The sequence below is a fragment of the Vanessa tameamea genome, chromosome 11 (genome assembly GCF_037043105.1).
Source record: "Vanessa tameamea isolate UH-Manoa-2023 chromosome 11, ilVanTame1 primary haplotype, whole genome shotgun sequence".
In the NCBI taxonomy this organism is placed as follows: domain Eukaryota; kingdom Metazoa; phylum Arthropoda; class Insecta; order Lepidoptera; family Nymphalidae; genus Vanessa; species Vanessa tameamea.
The window spans coordinates 7,163,966-7,180,098 of record NC_087319.1 but is presented as its reverse complement, the minus strand read 5'-3'; the positions used below and the strand labels follow the sequence as shown (position 1 = coordinate 7,180,098).

Here is a 16,133-nt window from a genome sequence, read left to right as displayed (position 1 = left end):
TAAAAAATGTTGTAAATTCATACACCTTTAAAACTATTAATTGCAACAATTGTTTTTATCTTTGACAGAGTATTTCTACCCAGAGACTAATAATAAATAAACAGTTAATTATTTTAAATTATAAGTAACAGCTTGCTTAACTCGCTCAACTATTGTAGTCGACGACTGTAGTTTATTGAAGATAAATTAAACAAAACACAGACTTCTTCAGTCTTACTTAATAAATAATATAATTAGTTCCCAAGAATATGTGCCTAATTCAAACACTCCATTCCATTATAGTTTAATTTATTGAACTTCTAAATTTTCTCCTTTAGCACCAAACTATGTAGAGTCAATATTAATTAATTATGCAGGTACTATAAATCCTCTTGCACCGGGCGCAAGACGTAACTTCCATCCTGCGCAGGCGCGCTGGGGTCCAGTACCAGACCGGCCTCATGCTTTCAGCTTAAGACCAAACTCATACATCTGGATTGCGTCATCAGAACTATTCGCCTCGGGGAAGACATTTCCAAGAGAATTCACGCTTTTCATTTCTTTGAGGTTAAGGCCAGAGGTAAGTAAGATTGTAGACAGTTGAATAGTTGTTTAAATTTCTCAGATTTTAAGAAGAACGTTTAAATGATTCATTTGGAATTTCCAACCTAATGATATTTTGCGTAAAATAAAAACCCAAAAGACATATCTATATATTATAGTTGAATCAACTGCTTCGTGTTCTAAATATGTTGTATAATTTACTGAGAATATTAATTAATTTTATAAATAAATAATCGGATAGAATCGAGATTAATTAACTACTACTACGTGCTATTCAGCATCTAGTACCACTGAATATACCTATTCGACAACAACAATGAAATCACTTTTATATTTATAAATTAAAGATAATGAAAATACATTTATTTTTAACAGATTTACGTAAATATATGATTTCAATTCAATAAGCAACGTTTTGCTATGTAATTTAGTTTTTTTGAACTTATTTTAAGGCTTACTTTATCTATAATTTTAGATTTGATTATGAAAAACATCTGAATCTGCTTTAAGAACCATATTGGTGCTCTATTTATTTCAACTTGTGTGTTAAATAAAAAATGTAAAGTAATGTACGTTAATTTATTGGACTACAGAATAAAGTAACGACTTTTGTTTTCATTTGAATCGAATTGGATAAATCAATCATCTAACATGTACTGAATTATATTTAAAGAACACCTTTACGTAATTATATAAAATATTCGGTCGTAACAGCAAACTTATTTAACTTACACAGCTTTAATTAAAATGAATGAGAAACGAATTACAAAATAGTTTTTTTTTTTGTAAGCAGAAAAAATTTCCGGAGCGTGACATAATTTATGATTATAGCAGTTATTACGGACCCAAAAAAGAATTTTCCTCTATAAAGAAATTTTATATGCCAAGTATAAAGTGATAAAGCTAAAGAATATAATGATGTTATGACAAAATATAGCATCGCACCTTTGTGATTAATGATTCTGCGATTTTAATGATAATTTGTCGCTAACAAGCCTTCAAAGATTTTCTTTTAAAGTGACACTTTTTAGTTAGATAAATGTTAACATTAATTATGAGCTAGACAGTTAATTTGCTTCAAATTATTACAGTAAACCCAGTTACTTTTTTTTGTAAACAATATATAAAATTTGGAGATTGGAGTAAAATACTTAAAGTTGAAATTGTTCAATTTTCATTTTTATTATAAAGCAAATTTGAGTACCCAGTTTTTGTTCTGAATCTGTATTATAATTTATAAAATATGCAGACTTTAATAAGATGTAACATCCCAGTCTTATCTTCAGCTTGATAATATAAAATTGTACACGTGTAACTTAATTTTGTCATACATTGACACGGTATAACATGACTTTAGATATATACTACCACAAGAACAAAGACTTCGATGTGTATATTATATTATCGTATGAGCTTAGGTAATAGCAATTCAAGATTAGGTCAAGACATAATATCATGTCTGTCTCTGTTGTTATTTTCGACCAAAATATCAATTTTCTTTCAGAGTGGCGGTTACGGACAAGGTACTCTATTCTCCCTCCGTTCTCGTCGTCGAACGGGTTCATTCTTATCACTTGAGCTAGCTGGTAGAGGAGCTGCTCGCCTCGTCCACGCGGGTGGAGGATCTTCAAGATCTATTTACTTAGCTGTACCTTTGTATGACTTCAGATGGCATCATATTGCCATTAGGTAAGATTAATATTTTACCTTACGATTATATTATATATAGAAGATTAAGTCTTTTGATGCGATAAAAGAATGAAGCAACATCGTAACGTTTAACAAAGTGGAAAATGTAATATCATGAATATATTATAAAGACTCCTTGAACTGTTTAGTGCTAAGATTGCGACGTGCTTAGGCTCCTATGAGACGAAAATATTTAATCAATTATTATTTAAATGTTTTATTTATCTTACTTTTATAGGCCGATATATTCAATTAATATTTATATACAACGGGAATCTTATAGTTGAGTCAATATAACCTTCATATGCAGAGACCTTAGTAGGAGAAATTTAATCTATTTTTTTTCGGATTTATTTATGCGTCCTGGGTAAAAAAAAAGAAAACGTTTAATACTGAGCGAGTGATATAGCGGTTCTTTTATAAGATTTTTTTTCGGCATCGTTTGTCACGTCTAGTTTTTAAAACCTAACTCAGAGTCGGGCCAGTAAAAAGTATTTGGGTTTTTGTGTCAGGTAATTCTCAAAGGCCGCCCGGTAATTCTCAATACTCTGGAAATATTTACACTCAAGCACCTCGGAAAGCAAGTGAAGCCGTTAGCCCTACGCCGTTACTCTTCTCGGTCGTGTCAGATTTCTTGTTCGAATTTTAATTATATCGAGTATAAGAAGCCTATTTAAAAAAAATATAGGCACGTTGCTCTCTAATTAAACGAAAAACTTATCGAGAACGACTATAGACTTAGTGTTCAGAATCGAACTAAATAATTACATTCCTAAACACATATTTTTTTAAAATTATTGAGGCTTATTAGTTCAATACAAAAGAACAAAACAAACAACAACATTTTTCTTATATAACTTTAGTATTATTTCATCCAATTAGCGTTCACGATGACAACACGGTTCGAATCTACGTTGATTGCCGCTGGCTGAGAACCGACGTCCTTGAAAAGGACGCTTTAGACACACCGAGGGACGCTGATCTCATTATCGGCTATCTTTTTTCAGTAAGTATATATTTATCTGTAAATAAAAGAAACACAATTGTATTTCGAACAATAAGTTGTAAAGATCAAACCTGTTTCGTATGCTTGTTTTTTTATACAATAGGTGTAATTTACTCCTAAAACTCACTTGAATGCGTCTGCTAGTAAATTACCCGTATTAATCATTCCTAAGAAAAGACAAAAATAAACTCATAAAACCCTTTATATTATTAACAAAAACATTAATCAGAGGAATCGAACTCCTGACCGATATCGCAGCAGACAGTTACTAACTTTATAGTGCCAATTCACTCTGAACGTGAAACATAGCTTGTTGTTTTGTTATGTGGTTAGCATATGATTTTTAAGTCTCAGAACAAGAATATCCTTAAAAAAAATTCTCCTTCCAAAGTACTCTCCAAAGATGTCATCCTAATTTTTTCGCTAGAAAAACTAACGGACCATAAAACGGACACGGCAAATATTTGTACAGCCCTCGTAATGTTTTAATATGACAATGTTTCTCCAATTTATCTGTCTCGTGAGATTGTATTTTTTATATTCATTTTGTTAATTTCTCTTTTATGTTTAATGTTTGCTAGGACCTTTCAGCAGACAGTATTTATATATTTGTTATTCTTTCGTTACTAATACATATAAATTATACATTAATAAAAAATAGAAAAATTAATAAAAATTTCAAAACATTAATCAATTAAAATTAAAATACTCGAATAATTACTAAGTAACTATTTTAATGTTCATATTTAGAATTACTTTATGAACTCGTCATACGAACAACAATCTTACCTTATTTAAATCGTGCAACAACACACAACAACAACACAAGATACAGTATATAATTATGTTGTGTTCTAAACCCATCGCTCGACTTTATTTTTAATGAAGTAAGCGAGTAACATTTTGAAAAACATACAGAAAGTAATAACACAGTCACGAAGATTCTTATTACCATTTAAGTATTGTCGTATTATATTATTATCCTTTAAATATATAATATTAGAAAGATATTTTTTTTTTTTCTTAATTTCGCAGTCTGTGGAATGTGCTACATATCCTGTCCATAATTTAACGACCGATGTATCATAATACAATTTATTTAAGAACTTGGAAACGCGTTATGTTTTCGGTTTGTTATATTATTTTCTTGTACGTTTTTTATTCGTTTTGCTACACGCAACTGAGCTATCTAAACATCAGAATGAATTATCATCATTGCTTTTCAATAAAGGATATCTCGCATTACGATAAGTATATTGTATATAAACTTATCAATAAACAGTTCATAAATAAATTATCCCATTCCAATTGAAACCTATTCCAAATTAAATTTTAAATCATTATTTCATCTTCAACTGTCACGTTTTTCTGTAAAGTAAACCCGAAATAGCTAAACTTTGTGAATACTAAAGTTAGAGGCAACTAACTTGACTTTGGCAAGTCTAATTCTCTTGGTTTCGAAGTGCTCTCAGACGTTTTGCTAGATTGTCGAAAGCTAGTTAGGAATCTTCTGAGTGAGTGCTAATTAAATAGCATCTATTATACGTGCAACTAATTTCATTCAATATAAATATGACACAAATTTAAAAGTGAACTTCATTATAATGTTATGTAAGAACTTTTATGTTCGAAATAAGACAATGTATAAAAATAAAATAATGAATTCTCCCAAACAACATTCTTTATTACATTTCGCTTCGCTTCAGGCTTCTAGACAATTCCAATAAAGGGCGGATCAAATTGGAGGTCTGTTTTTGATATTTATATCGCTTATATATTATATTTGCTGACAGAAAATTGAAAAGTTAATTTCGATGTATTTATAATATACTCGTTTTCATTATGCGGATACGGATTTTTCCAATAGATTGATCTGAATTGAAGAATTAAATTGTTTTTTATTTTTATTTTAATAGCTCGCCTTTAGTTTAAAGTTGTTGATGATTAATTTAAATAACTTGGTAATTATGAGTATGCTCTGTTTTTCAAGTTAATAGCTTTAAATGCAGGCCTTTATGGAAACCTGTTTGGATAGGTACCATGCACTCATCCGCTATACTACCGCAAAACAGCAATACTTAGTATTATTGTGTTCCGTTTTGAAAGGTGAATTAGTTAATGTTACTACCGGCGGAAGGGACATAATATCTTAGCTTTGAAGGTTGATGGCGCATTTATTATCAGGTTTGACCATTTGCTCGTCCGCCAACCAGTATCATAAATAAATAAACACTTATAAACAAGCCAATAATCAATAAATCAATAACAATTTAGTATTCAAATATATTATTGGAATAGCTATTTATTATATTTCATATAGTCGCACTCTGTCAACTTTGATAGAGTGCGGCTATATGATACTTGCTAGCATATTTAATTTAATAATAATTTATAATCCACTGAATTTAAGCGTATACGTTGTTTTATAAAACGCAAAAGAAAATTTAACCCTTTATATTGCCTTTTTTCTGACAGGGAGATTTAGAACAAATGGTTCTTGTACCAAAAGCCGGTCAAGCTCACAAGCAGTGCTCGAGTCAAGTGACAGGCATCGCTCCCTTCGTTACACTGCGGGACACGTAAACAGGTATACTAATTTGAATTAGGAAAATGTTTTACTCTTTTAACATGTTTATAAATATAATCTATCACTCGTTTTTTATTATTTCGTTTTACTTTGTGTCAAAGTAAATGTTTTAATATTCAGCGTGAAAAATAAAATATGATTTTTTTCAAAATATTTTTAAAACAAATATTAAATTTTATTTTAATTATAATGTTTTATTTATAATAAATATGAAATACCTAATTTAAAGTATCAAATTTAATCTCTTAATTAAAAGAAACGTGACAAGTAAAAGGCTTTGAAACTGTATATAATATCAAATAAAAATTGTACAAGAAACCTACTAAATTAATTGAATTAATATAAGGTAGAGAAAACAGAATTGAATACCTATGAAAATTTCTGGCATCTAATTAAATACAGTAAATTAGCTTTTCTTACTTAATGGTAATATAACGTTGCCAAGTACTTTAAATCACGCAATCAATTTCAAGATCGCTATTTTTCTCAAAGAGAAAACCATACACAATGTAAGATTTTCTACGTGAAAAAGTGTTTTTCTTATTTTTTGGCTTCAAATAATACAATTGGCACAGTTGATTGATTTTTATAATATCAGTGATCTTGAACATGCTTAATGTGGTGCCAACTAGGACCTACATGGTCAAATTCCTTGAAAACTACTTAATACTTTATAACAACAAATATTACTAAAGATGTGTACCTTAATTTATATTATATACATAGATAATATGTAAGTAAATAAGTAGTACATTTAAAAAATTATGTTCAAGTCAAGTGTTTTATATAAGCATTGAAATCCATCATTGTAAAATTTTTCACACACCATCTAATAATTAAGAACATTTGTACATGTTTTGTCCATTTCTTACTAAGACATTATTGTACACAACAAACAGAGACAAAACATGATTTGAGCGAAATATTAATGTTATTATTATTCTATAACAGGCGATAAATGTTTTGGAACGCTGAATATTTAAGTGATAGCGTAATTTGAATTAAAAAAAAAATAGTATAGAATATGAATTGTTTATAAATTTAGCTGGCCTAAAGTGTAAATAAAATTTAAAGTAGTTAATTTATGTAAAAATAAGTTTTTTTCCTAATTTTAATAATTTGACCTGTATGTTGGAGATATGCTTTGTAATGGTTTTGACCTCAATGTATTTTAAATAGTTATAGATTGTATCCTCTAATATTTTGATTTATAAAATGTACAATAACCTTGAATGTTCTTAATATTTGTCTTGAGTAATTGATAAAAGAGAATTATGCTAAATATTATCTTGTTTTTTTTTCTGACATAAAATAAATTTATCAAAATGTGAGTGATGTAAACAACCGTCAAAATGGCCGTCATGGTACGACGAAAATATGAAATAATTTTTAATCAAAGAGAAACAACAGATAAATATAGGAGTAAAGTAAATAAAAAGTTAACTTCGTTATTAAATGACAACGTAGATTTTACGTATTGCTGATTAAAACCACAGGACAATGTATAGTATTCACATAATGTCTAGTATCCTTTCTACCATAACAGTATAATTGAACAAATTACCAAATTCAAGCACATATACACATTTATAATAAAATTATCATACAAAATAGGTACCTAAACTAAATGGAGTTGAAATATCAAATGTAATGTATACATCACAGTAGACATTATTAGTTCCACTGATTCATTATTAGAGGTAAATCACTGCCAGTGTAATTCACTGCAGTTGCAAGATATGGCTGCAACACAATCGTTAGTCAGTACAACATGACTGGCAAGTTGCCAGCCAGTAATACAACCTCAAAGCAACTGTGTGAAATGATAACAGAATGTGGGTTGTAAGAATGCCATAATGTTTTATACTGTGTCAGGAATTTTATTCCATTCGATTTGTTGTGTTTTAATTTGTTGATTGTTTTTATATGTTACATAATTTTTTAATACCTTGATGTTAAAATGTTGATCTGGTACAATCAATTCGTGCTAGGTATTGAAAGATTTTATTTACTCCGTAATGTTCTCGTACATATAAAATATTTTTAAACTTCAATCTGTGTGTGGAGGCTTAGTGTATAATTACACAACACAATTTATTAATTGTATATGCATATATAAAACATTTTAGTTAAATATATCACTAACTCAATACATATAATACATTTACGTAAATGAACAAAAGTAATGAAGGTTAGGTTAGTTGTTAATATCCTCAGTGAATTTAACCATTATCAATTCTGTATAATTTTTAAACAACATTTTAACCTTGTCCTAACTTTATCGTATAACCCACGGGCCACGGGCGTATAATAAACGTCACTACATCTTTTTATTTATAATAAAGTGTTCTTTTTTTATCTTTATAATTATACAACTCCATTATAGACAATCCCTATCAGTATATATGTTTATTCCTTTGGTAAAGTGAACGTAAAACGCTGGCGGTCGTCCAACGTGCGCAGTTTCATTTCTGAATTGGCAAGAGCTTATTGAGAACATAGTTCAACTTTCGTACGAATGCTGCTAATTTAATGCCTTCCAAAATTGTAATAGAAAACGTCAGTTTCAGAACTAGTTTTAAATTAATTTAGTTTTCGCCATTTAGCATAAAAAATTCTCTGTGAAATGCGATATTTTATAAAGTTCTTTTTGAATTTCGTATTTCTTAGTGCAGTTTTTTTTCCAAGGAACAGATGTTTATGAGAATTTATTGAAAAAAAAGTTTTAATTAAAGTAATTTACTGTTTATAAGTGAATTAGTCAAAAATAGTTGTTAAAATACAGTCATTTTAGAACAAGTGGAAGTCCATTCAGTGCGTTGGACGCCGATCGTCGAATTTATATTTCTTTTCCAGGTTTGGACGACGTTGATCGGCGTAATTCGTACTCTAAAACACTACAGTAAAACAAATGTTTTACATTAAATTAAATTACCTACATGGTTACTCGAGTGCAAACATTATAGAGATAAATTAAATAGTATGGTATACGGTTGCTATGGTAACATAGTCAAGATCAAAATGATCTTTGCGTTTACTTCGCTAGCCGTGGTAGCTACTTCGTACCAGTGACTCTCTTTATCATTTTTTTTATATTACGAAATAAATCATCCAAAAATTTCATGAAAAACAACAATATATGAAGCTTCTGCGTTTTTCTTAACACTATGTTCCACGGTTATGTTTTTTAAATAAAAATTATATTATATATCCTGGAGAGCTGATTTTGTCTTTAACATTTTCCTGTATCAATTTGGTAGACTTCAGCTCGATTTTGTGATGATCTATACTTCAACGCCATACAAGAGAATGGAGAAAATATACGAGCGTGCTAATCTCTTTCGCAGCTGGATGTTAAGCTTTTTATTTCTATGCAATAAAAAAGTTAACCTCTTTCCTTTATCCTTTGATTTAAGTTTAAAGATATGGGCTTTTTCTATAAATAAATATATATATTACAAAATATATCTAGATATAATAGTATAAAGGCGCCTTATGTCACTATATCTCCGTTAATTTCTTTTTAACCACTCAATGAATTTTTGATGTGATTTTAACTAATATAAGGGGTTAGTAATGAGAATATTTTCAACAAGGTTAAACTATGACGATGTTTTAACCAAAACATTGTTTTCGTACCCTAACACAGTTAACGCTGGCTATACTTTAGGATATTTGTCAAAACAATGTTCTAGAAAATTGTGGATTATAAAAAATCCACAAAAAAGTCCCCCAAATCAAGTATATATTCTAAGGTGTATTCATAACATTAACAACTATTTTTATTTATATCAGTTCATTAATAATAATCCTTATGCAGATAAATATTTTAGCTACCATAGATATTTAAATGATAATTAAAATCATCTTTTACACAATATAATTCGAATGAGATTACTTTAAAGTAAGTCACTAATTCTAAATTACATGCAAACGAAAAAATCGTTTGATGCAAAGTCGGATTACTAACTATAACTTTTTCTTAAAATATTTTTTACTAAAACGATTTTCATTAATAACATATTTACTTACTTATATAAACTAATAAATAAATTAACGTTACATAACTACTGACTTTATATTTTCTATATTAATATATTTTACCCGTGCGATGCCGGGGCGGGTCTCTAGTTTATAAAGATAAATTAAGGACGTTCCTTTAGAAATTCGCACATCGCCACGTTATAAGCACGTGCGCGTCATAAATATATTTTAGATTTAGAAGGCTTTCCTCACGGATACTTGTGTGTTATAAGAATTTAAGAGGAAAATAGGCGTTGAATGCTACAAGAACATAAATTCGAAATATTAAATGGAAGCTCAGCTTGTTAATATTTATTTTACAATGAAATATAAATAATACTCACTTCGGCTTTCTCAAGCTGTAATGCTCTTAAAGGCAACGCTATTCTTTCCTGTCCATGCTGATCTTTGTATTTCCAGCCATACATAAAATTTATAAAACTAGACATAATAACATGAGGAGAGTCTATATTTGCATTCTAGTTCCACTATGAACTAATTCATAAAAACATTATGAAGATTTTTATATATCTGCTTCGATCAAATACAATTAATTAAATAAACGTACAACTTATAACAAGCGAATAGCTGTGGGCACGTTGAATCGCATACAAATGGGTGTAAGTGTCAAGGCAACTCAACTCCAAATTTAAACGCAAGTGCAAATACATCGTGACAATGACTTTGTGCAGGCCTCCCGATAATTATACCATTCATACTCTGTATTTCTGTATTTGAAGCACTGAATTGAGGATGTGTAATTACAGGCACGGAACGTCTTTGATATGATGATTTTATTAAATTCATAAAAGGGATACGTCAGATGCTTTTCCAGAATCACGCTGTCGCTGCGTTCACTTAAAAGTCAGAGAGGTAACTTTGTTTTGCTTTTAACTTTCATTTAAAAATAGGTTGACGTTAAAATATACTTCATATTATTTTTGTTACTTTTATTCTCGTTTTGTAGTAATTATATGAACACTTATTCGTACTTAAAGAGTAAGTTTTCGATGTTTTTTTTATGATATAGGTAGGCGGGCGAGCAAATAGGCCACCTGATGTTAAGTGGTCACCACCGCCCATAGCCACTGGCGCTATAAGAAATATTAACCATTCCTCACACCGTCAATGGGCCCCAATGTTATGTCCCATCTGTCTATAGTTACACTGGCTCACTCACCCTTAAAACCGGAACACAACAATACCTGGTACCTACCCAGACGGGCTAGCACAAAGCCCTACCTCTAAGAAATTTCATTTAACTGTGCTGCTACACATTGGGTTTAATGGATATACATACAAATGGTAAAATTACGTCTTACACATACACATTGTAATGTTTTACTTCATCGAGCACGAACATTATATTTCATCTCGTGGTTGGCAGAATTATTAACACGATAAACCAAAACGTCGATATGAAATATGGGTTGCCTGTTGATCCTTTTCAAAATATATATTGACTGTATATGCAGTTGTAAATAACTTTATGAGTAATGATAATTTTGATACTTGCAAAATACTGAGTGTTTGTCGGTTTATTTTTGATAAAATCTAGATTCCGAACCGTTGGTGGCTTAAGATTTAATGTGATTCTGTAAAATGACTATTGAAAAGTTCTCGTAAACACCTACTGAAAAAATATTTTCTTGTAATAGTGCTTTAAATGTTAAAGTTTCTGTATTTATTTTAAAAAAAAACTACTTACATTAATTTGTTTCGTTATTTTTGAGTTATTTTAATACTGCGTATCGTTAAAAAATGGCACCAATTTATTTGTGTATGTTCCTTAATCACGCAGTCAAGGTCTGTGGTAAAGAGCTTATACCCAGGTTTCGTGTTCAATATTTAATAGTTTATTGTATATATCTAAACTTTTAATGAAAACTGTAATTATACGTTTGTTAAATAGTGTTTTATTCATAGTTTTAATAACTTTAATTTTTTGCTATCAAATGTATGTTTCCCGAAAATAAAATAAATAAATAACTATTTTGGCTTTAAATAGTTACATTTAAACTCTAATATTTTAGTTGATTAATTGCAGACAGTTATATAATTAATATATATGTTAATTCAAGAACATAAATAATACACGGTAAACTCTCTGGAGGGTTTTGGTCGTTAGTCTCCGCGGTGACCGGCCTTATTGGGGATTGTTGTGGAGAGATGGTAAGACGAAATTTTTGAAAGTAAACAAAGACTGGATGAGAATAGCTCAAGACAGAAAAAAATGGAGTAAGATGGGGGAGGCCTATACTCCTCGAGAGGTCCTTAGTTAAAATTAGATAATAAAAAAAACTCTCTTATTACTATTGTTACAAATGGTATTAAAGAGGTTTAAATAAATAAATAAACTGTCTGGACTCCGGCGTGACATCCATTCCTGCCTTTATTAAACGTACATAAAATTGGTAAAGTTCTGTTATAAAGAGGATGTATATATATCTGTATTAACTAACTCATACTTATATTGCAAAACAGCAATGTGAAAATATTTTATGATACATAAACTCACCAATTCATATGGTTCAATTGATGGGAGCAGATTACTTTTTATCTTGGATAACCTGGTAACAAACTATTGTATTTTAGAAGTAAAAATATAATTTAAAACAAATTACCACGAAACCGAATATTGTTGAGGTGAGAAGTCCAACTTGAATGACATATATTGAACATTCACAACGAACTATTGAATTTCAATATTATTAAGAACAATGTTCTGTAGTTTAAACCAAACAACGATGCTTTTAATCGGATTATGAAAGTCTAAGCTACAATACCAAGAATATTACGTGAGAGTCCACTGCGTGATATGGAGGAGATACGTTCCTTATAGTTACTGATATTTACACGCCCCGACACGACTTTTAACGGTATTATAATTTGTTATAGGTTATTTAAACCAATATAATTATACTCATATTTTAAAGAAATACGATGTGTTTAATTAATATTTATACAGTTTTTTTTTTTTACATTAACAGCTTGTAAATTTCCCACTGCTGGGATAAGGCCTCCTCTCCCTTTGTGGAGAAGGTTTGGAGCATATTCCACCACGCTGCTCCAATGCGGGTTGGTGGAATACACATGTGGCAGAATTTCGTTGAAATTAGACACATGCAGGTTTCCTCACGATGTTTTGCTTCACCGCCGAGCACGAGATGAATTATAAACACAAATTAATTACATGAAGATTCAGTGGTGCTTGCCTGGATTTGAACTCGAAATCATCGGTTAAGATGAAAGCGTCTTTATAATATTTATTTTTAAAATTCGAATTACTCTATGTGTTTTTATAATTATGAGTTTTTTTTTATTAATAAGCAAACATGCAAGTTCTCCGCCTAATGGTAAGTGGTCACTACCGTCCGTAGACTTTGGCACTGTAAGAAATATTAACCACTTGGATTGCCATTGCACTACAATCAACCTTGGAAAATAAGATGTTATATATAGTTACTCCCTGTAGCTCACTCAAAAATCATTTCATCAATTAAATTAAAAGAGGTAGAGTTAATGAAATAATAATATTAATGTAGTCATTATAAAATACGATACCATCTTATCGGATTTAGTAAATTAAAGTCTCAATTCATTAGGTGCTGAGCGTCATTCCATTCACGCAGTCTTTCCGTAATTGGAATTCTATAGAAGATTAAGAACTCATAAATCAAGTAAAATTAAATTTACGGATTAAAAACAGTAAATTTAATAAAATATTTATATAAATTGAATATATCGATAAAAATGACGTCACTTTTAAGACGATGAAATTAAAATTATGAATATGCTGTACACTTTATAACCATCATATGCGTGTTGGAACATAATAACATGTAACAAAATTTTATCAGAATTTCCCCGGTTTTCTTCACTAGCGAGCACGAGATGAACCCGCAACCGTCTCTTACAATTTACGTATTCAAGCCATTGAACCATATTTTTTTCTCAAATATAAACTCAAAACCAATTTAAAATACAAAAAAAAATTGGGGAAATAATGGTAACATGACTATATACACGGAAGATAAGTACCCTTAGAGAAAATGTACTCGTAACTTCATATTCCTTTGTGCTTCGTATTATATTCGTCTATTGGTCCTGTATGATATCACGTCAATTTATATTCAAGTATACAGAAGGGGCTCATTTGATACCTCAGGAACAATTTTGTTGCTTAAATTTTATGTACAGAAAACCTTTGATTTTATCAATAAGAAGTTTTATTTGCTATAATGAGTATTCACTCATGACTTCAGTGAACTATGGTCCGAGTTTGAATACAACCCGTCCAATGGTTTCAGTACGATACATGCTCAGACAGACAATGTACAATGATTGTGATAATATATTAGTATTATCATAAGTCAGTCATGCGTCGGAGACATGTTGTAGTAATAACTAGGACATGTCTCGGACGCATAGTTGATTGCCAAAACACTTAACACAATCCCTGTTATAATATTTTCAATGTTTTACTTAAAAAAATATATCATGTATTTTATTAGAAATTATTGTGATTTTACTTTAAAGTCTTTTTACCGAGATATTTTTCATAGATACTAAAACATTTTTCTTTGTAAGAAATATCATAAGCGCTATCTAATGAAACGCAGATTCAGTTTTCAGACGTTTTTCGTCACTATCAGAGATAGTATGGCATACTCTTATTAACGATAGATTGCCACTGCTCGTTTAAATGTGGGTATAGAGAATTATTCGCATCACGTAAGCGCCTTAATTGGAATTCTCGGTGGGATTTAGGCATTATAAAGGCAGATTGACGTCAAATAAATCATTGTGATGCTCTCTGAATTCAATTTTAATATTAAGATCAAATATTAATGACGATCGTTATTCCGAAAATAGATTGAGCTTAATTAAACTAATTTATATATCATTATTAATTAATTTCGCGTGTCTTACTTTATCTTAATTCTAATTAAAGATTTTTGACTATGTCAAGGTAACTCGTTCACATGCACGTTACTATAAACTGTTGTTATCTGGAGTTACATTATTTCCATTAATTTTATTTCCACCTAATGCGTCAATTTGCGGCTATTCTTTTGGTTCAGTTTTGATATTTTATTTATAAGCTGGGTACGGCTAGTCAATTAGAAATATTTTAGGACATCGTATTTCATTTGTCTTCTTTTATGTGAACTGCTGGTAAAATCCTAACTATGTACTTTAGTCCTAAGTACTATGTTATCTTAGTGGTAGCTCTTGGTACAGGCCCGTCAGGTTGGGTATCATATACGTATTATATATTTTACCATCAAACAGTAATACTTTGTGTTGTCGTGTTCCGTTTTCAAGGTGAGTGATTGAATGGTGAGTGAATAGGTGTAATTACAGACAATAAGATCCCAAAATTGTTGGAGCATCAGCAATGTAAGTTTATATTTTTACAGTGCCAATGTCTATGGATGACCACCAGATAGTGACCACGAGATAGTGACCACTTGTCATCCTGTAGCCCATTTGTCAGTTTGGTCACCTGTTTTAAATGAAAACTACTGACTCAAATCTACTATAAAGTTAACAATGACTTCTCATCGTATTAAGTAGTATTCTATCCTAGATATTTAAGGAAGCACTGAATGATAAACTAAGATTTTATTGGATGTACCAAATGTACATTTTCGCCGAGCGACTAGAAGAGCATTTCGACATTAAAAATTAACACTTAACTCAGTTATTAAGTTATGAATTGTACATGGACTAATTTATAATTAAGATTAATAATTAATTTATTCGGTAACCATATTAATTATCTGAAGTGTTGAGGAATGATGCCACTAGCGCAGAGATCCAGGATCACCAGACTGAATTTTTCTGATTGTATAATAGCAATAAGCCCTACTAGCTAATAATGATTTTGGTTGCGAGTACTACTTTCATGTATCACCTTGAAATTAGAGCCATCTCGGGCACTAAATGACGGCCATCCTGAAGAGGCCTACCATGAGATAGCATTCAGTTCAGAAAGTGTTTGATAGGGTAGAGAGGCTTCATTTCGTAATGTTAATTTTATCGATTTCCATTGATGATACGTCTTCACTCGTCGTCATTGATGGTAAAAACTATGTTAAATGAAACTATGTCATATTTTTATATAAAGAGGGGTTTAGGTACAGATATCGTACTGTCATTGTCTCGCAGGTTTTGTAAAGGACTCCCGAGTCTCTCTGGAAGGTTATATGCTGGCTTTCACTATGAACTGATGATAAGGGATCTTTGTTGTTGGTCTCGGTCTAAATACACAACAGAAAG

General features: G+C 30.3%; 1 protein-coding gene across 1 annotated transcript in view; it reads left to right on the top strand.

Annotated features, from left to right (window-relative positions):
* The window catches only part of LOC113395179 (uncharacterized), a 46,521-nt gene extending 40,609 nt beyond the window's left edge, over positions 1-5,912 (top strand). Inside the window, exons 6-9 of the mRNA XM_026632746.2 lie at positions 357-559; positions 2,048-2,232; positions 3,115-3,238; positions 5,714-5,912. Coding sequence (XP_026488531.1) covers positions 357-559; positions 2,048-2,232; positions 3,115-3,238; positions 5,714-5,821 — 620 coding nt within the window. The 3' untranslated portion in view covers positions 5,822-5,912. The remainder of the gene's footprint in view (positions 1-356; positions 560-2,047; positions 2,233-3,114; positions 3,239-5,713) is intronic.
* Positions 5,913-16,133: the final 10,221 nt, after the last annotated feature.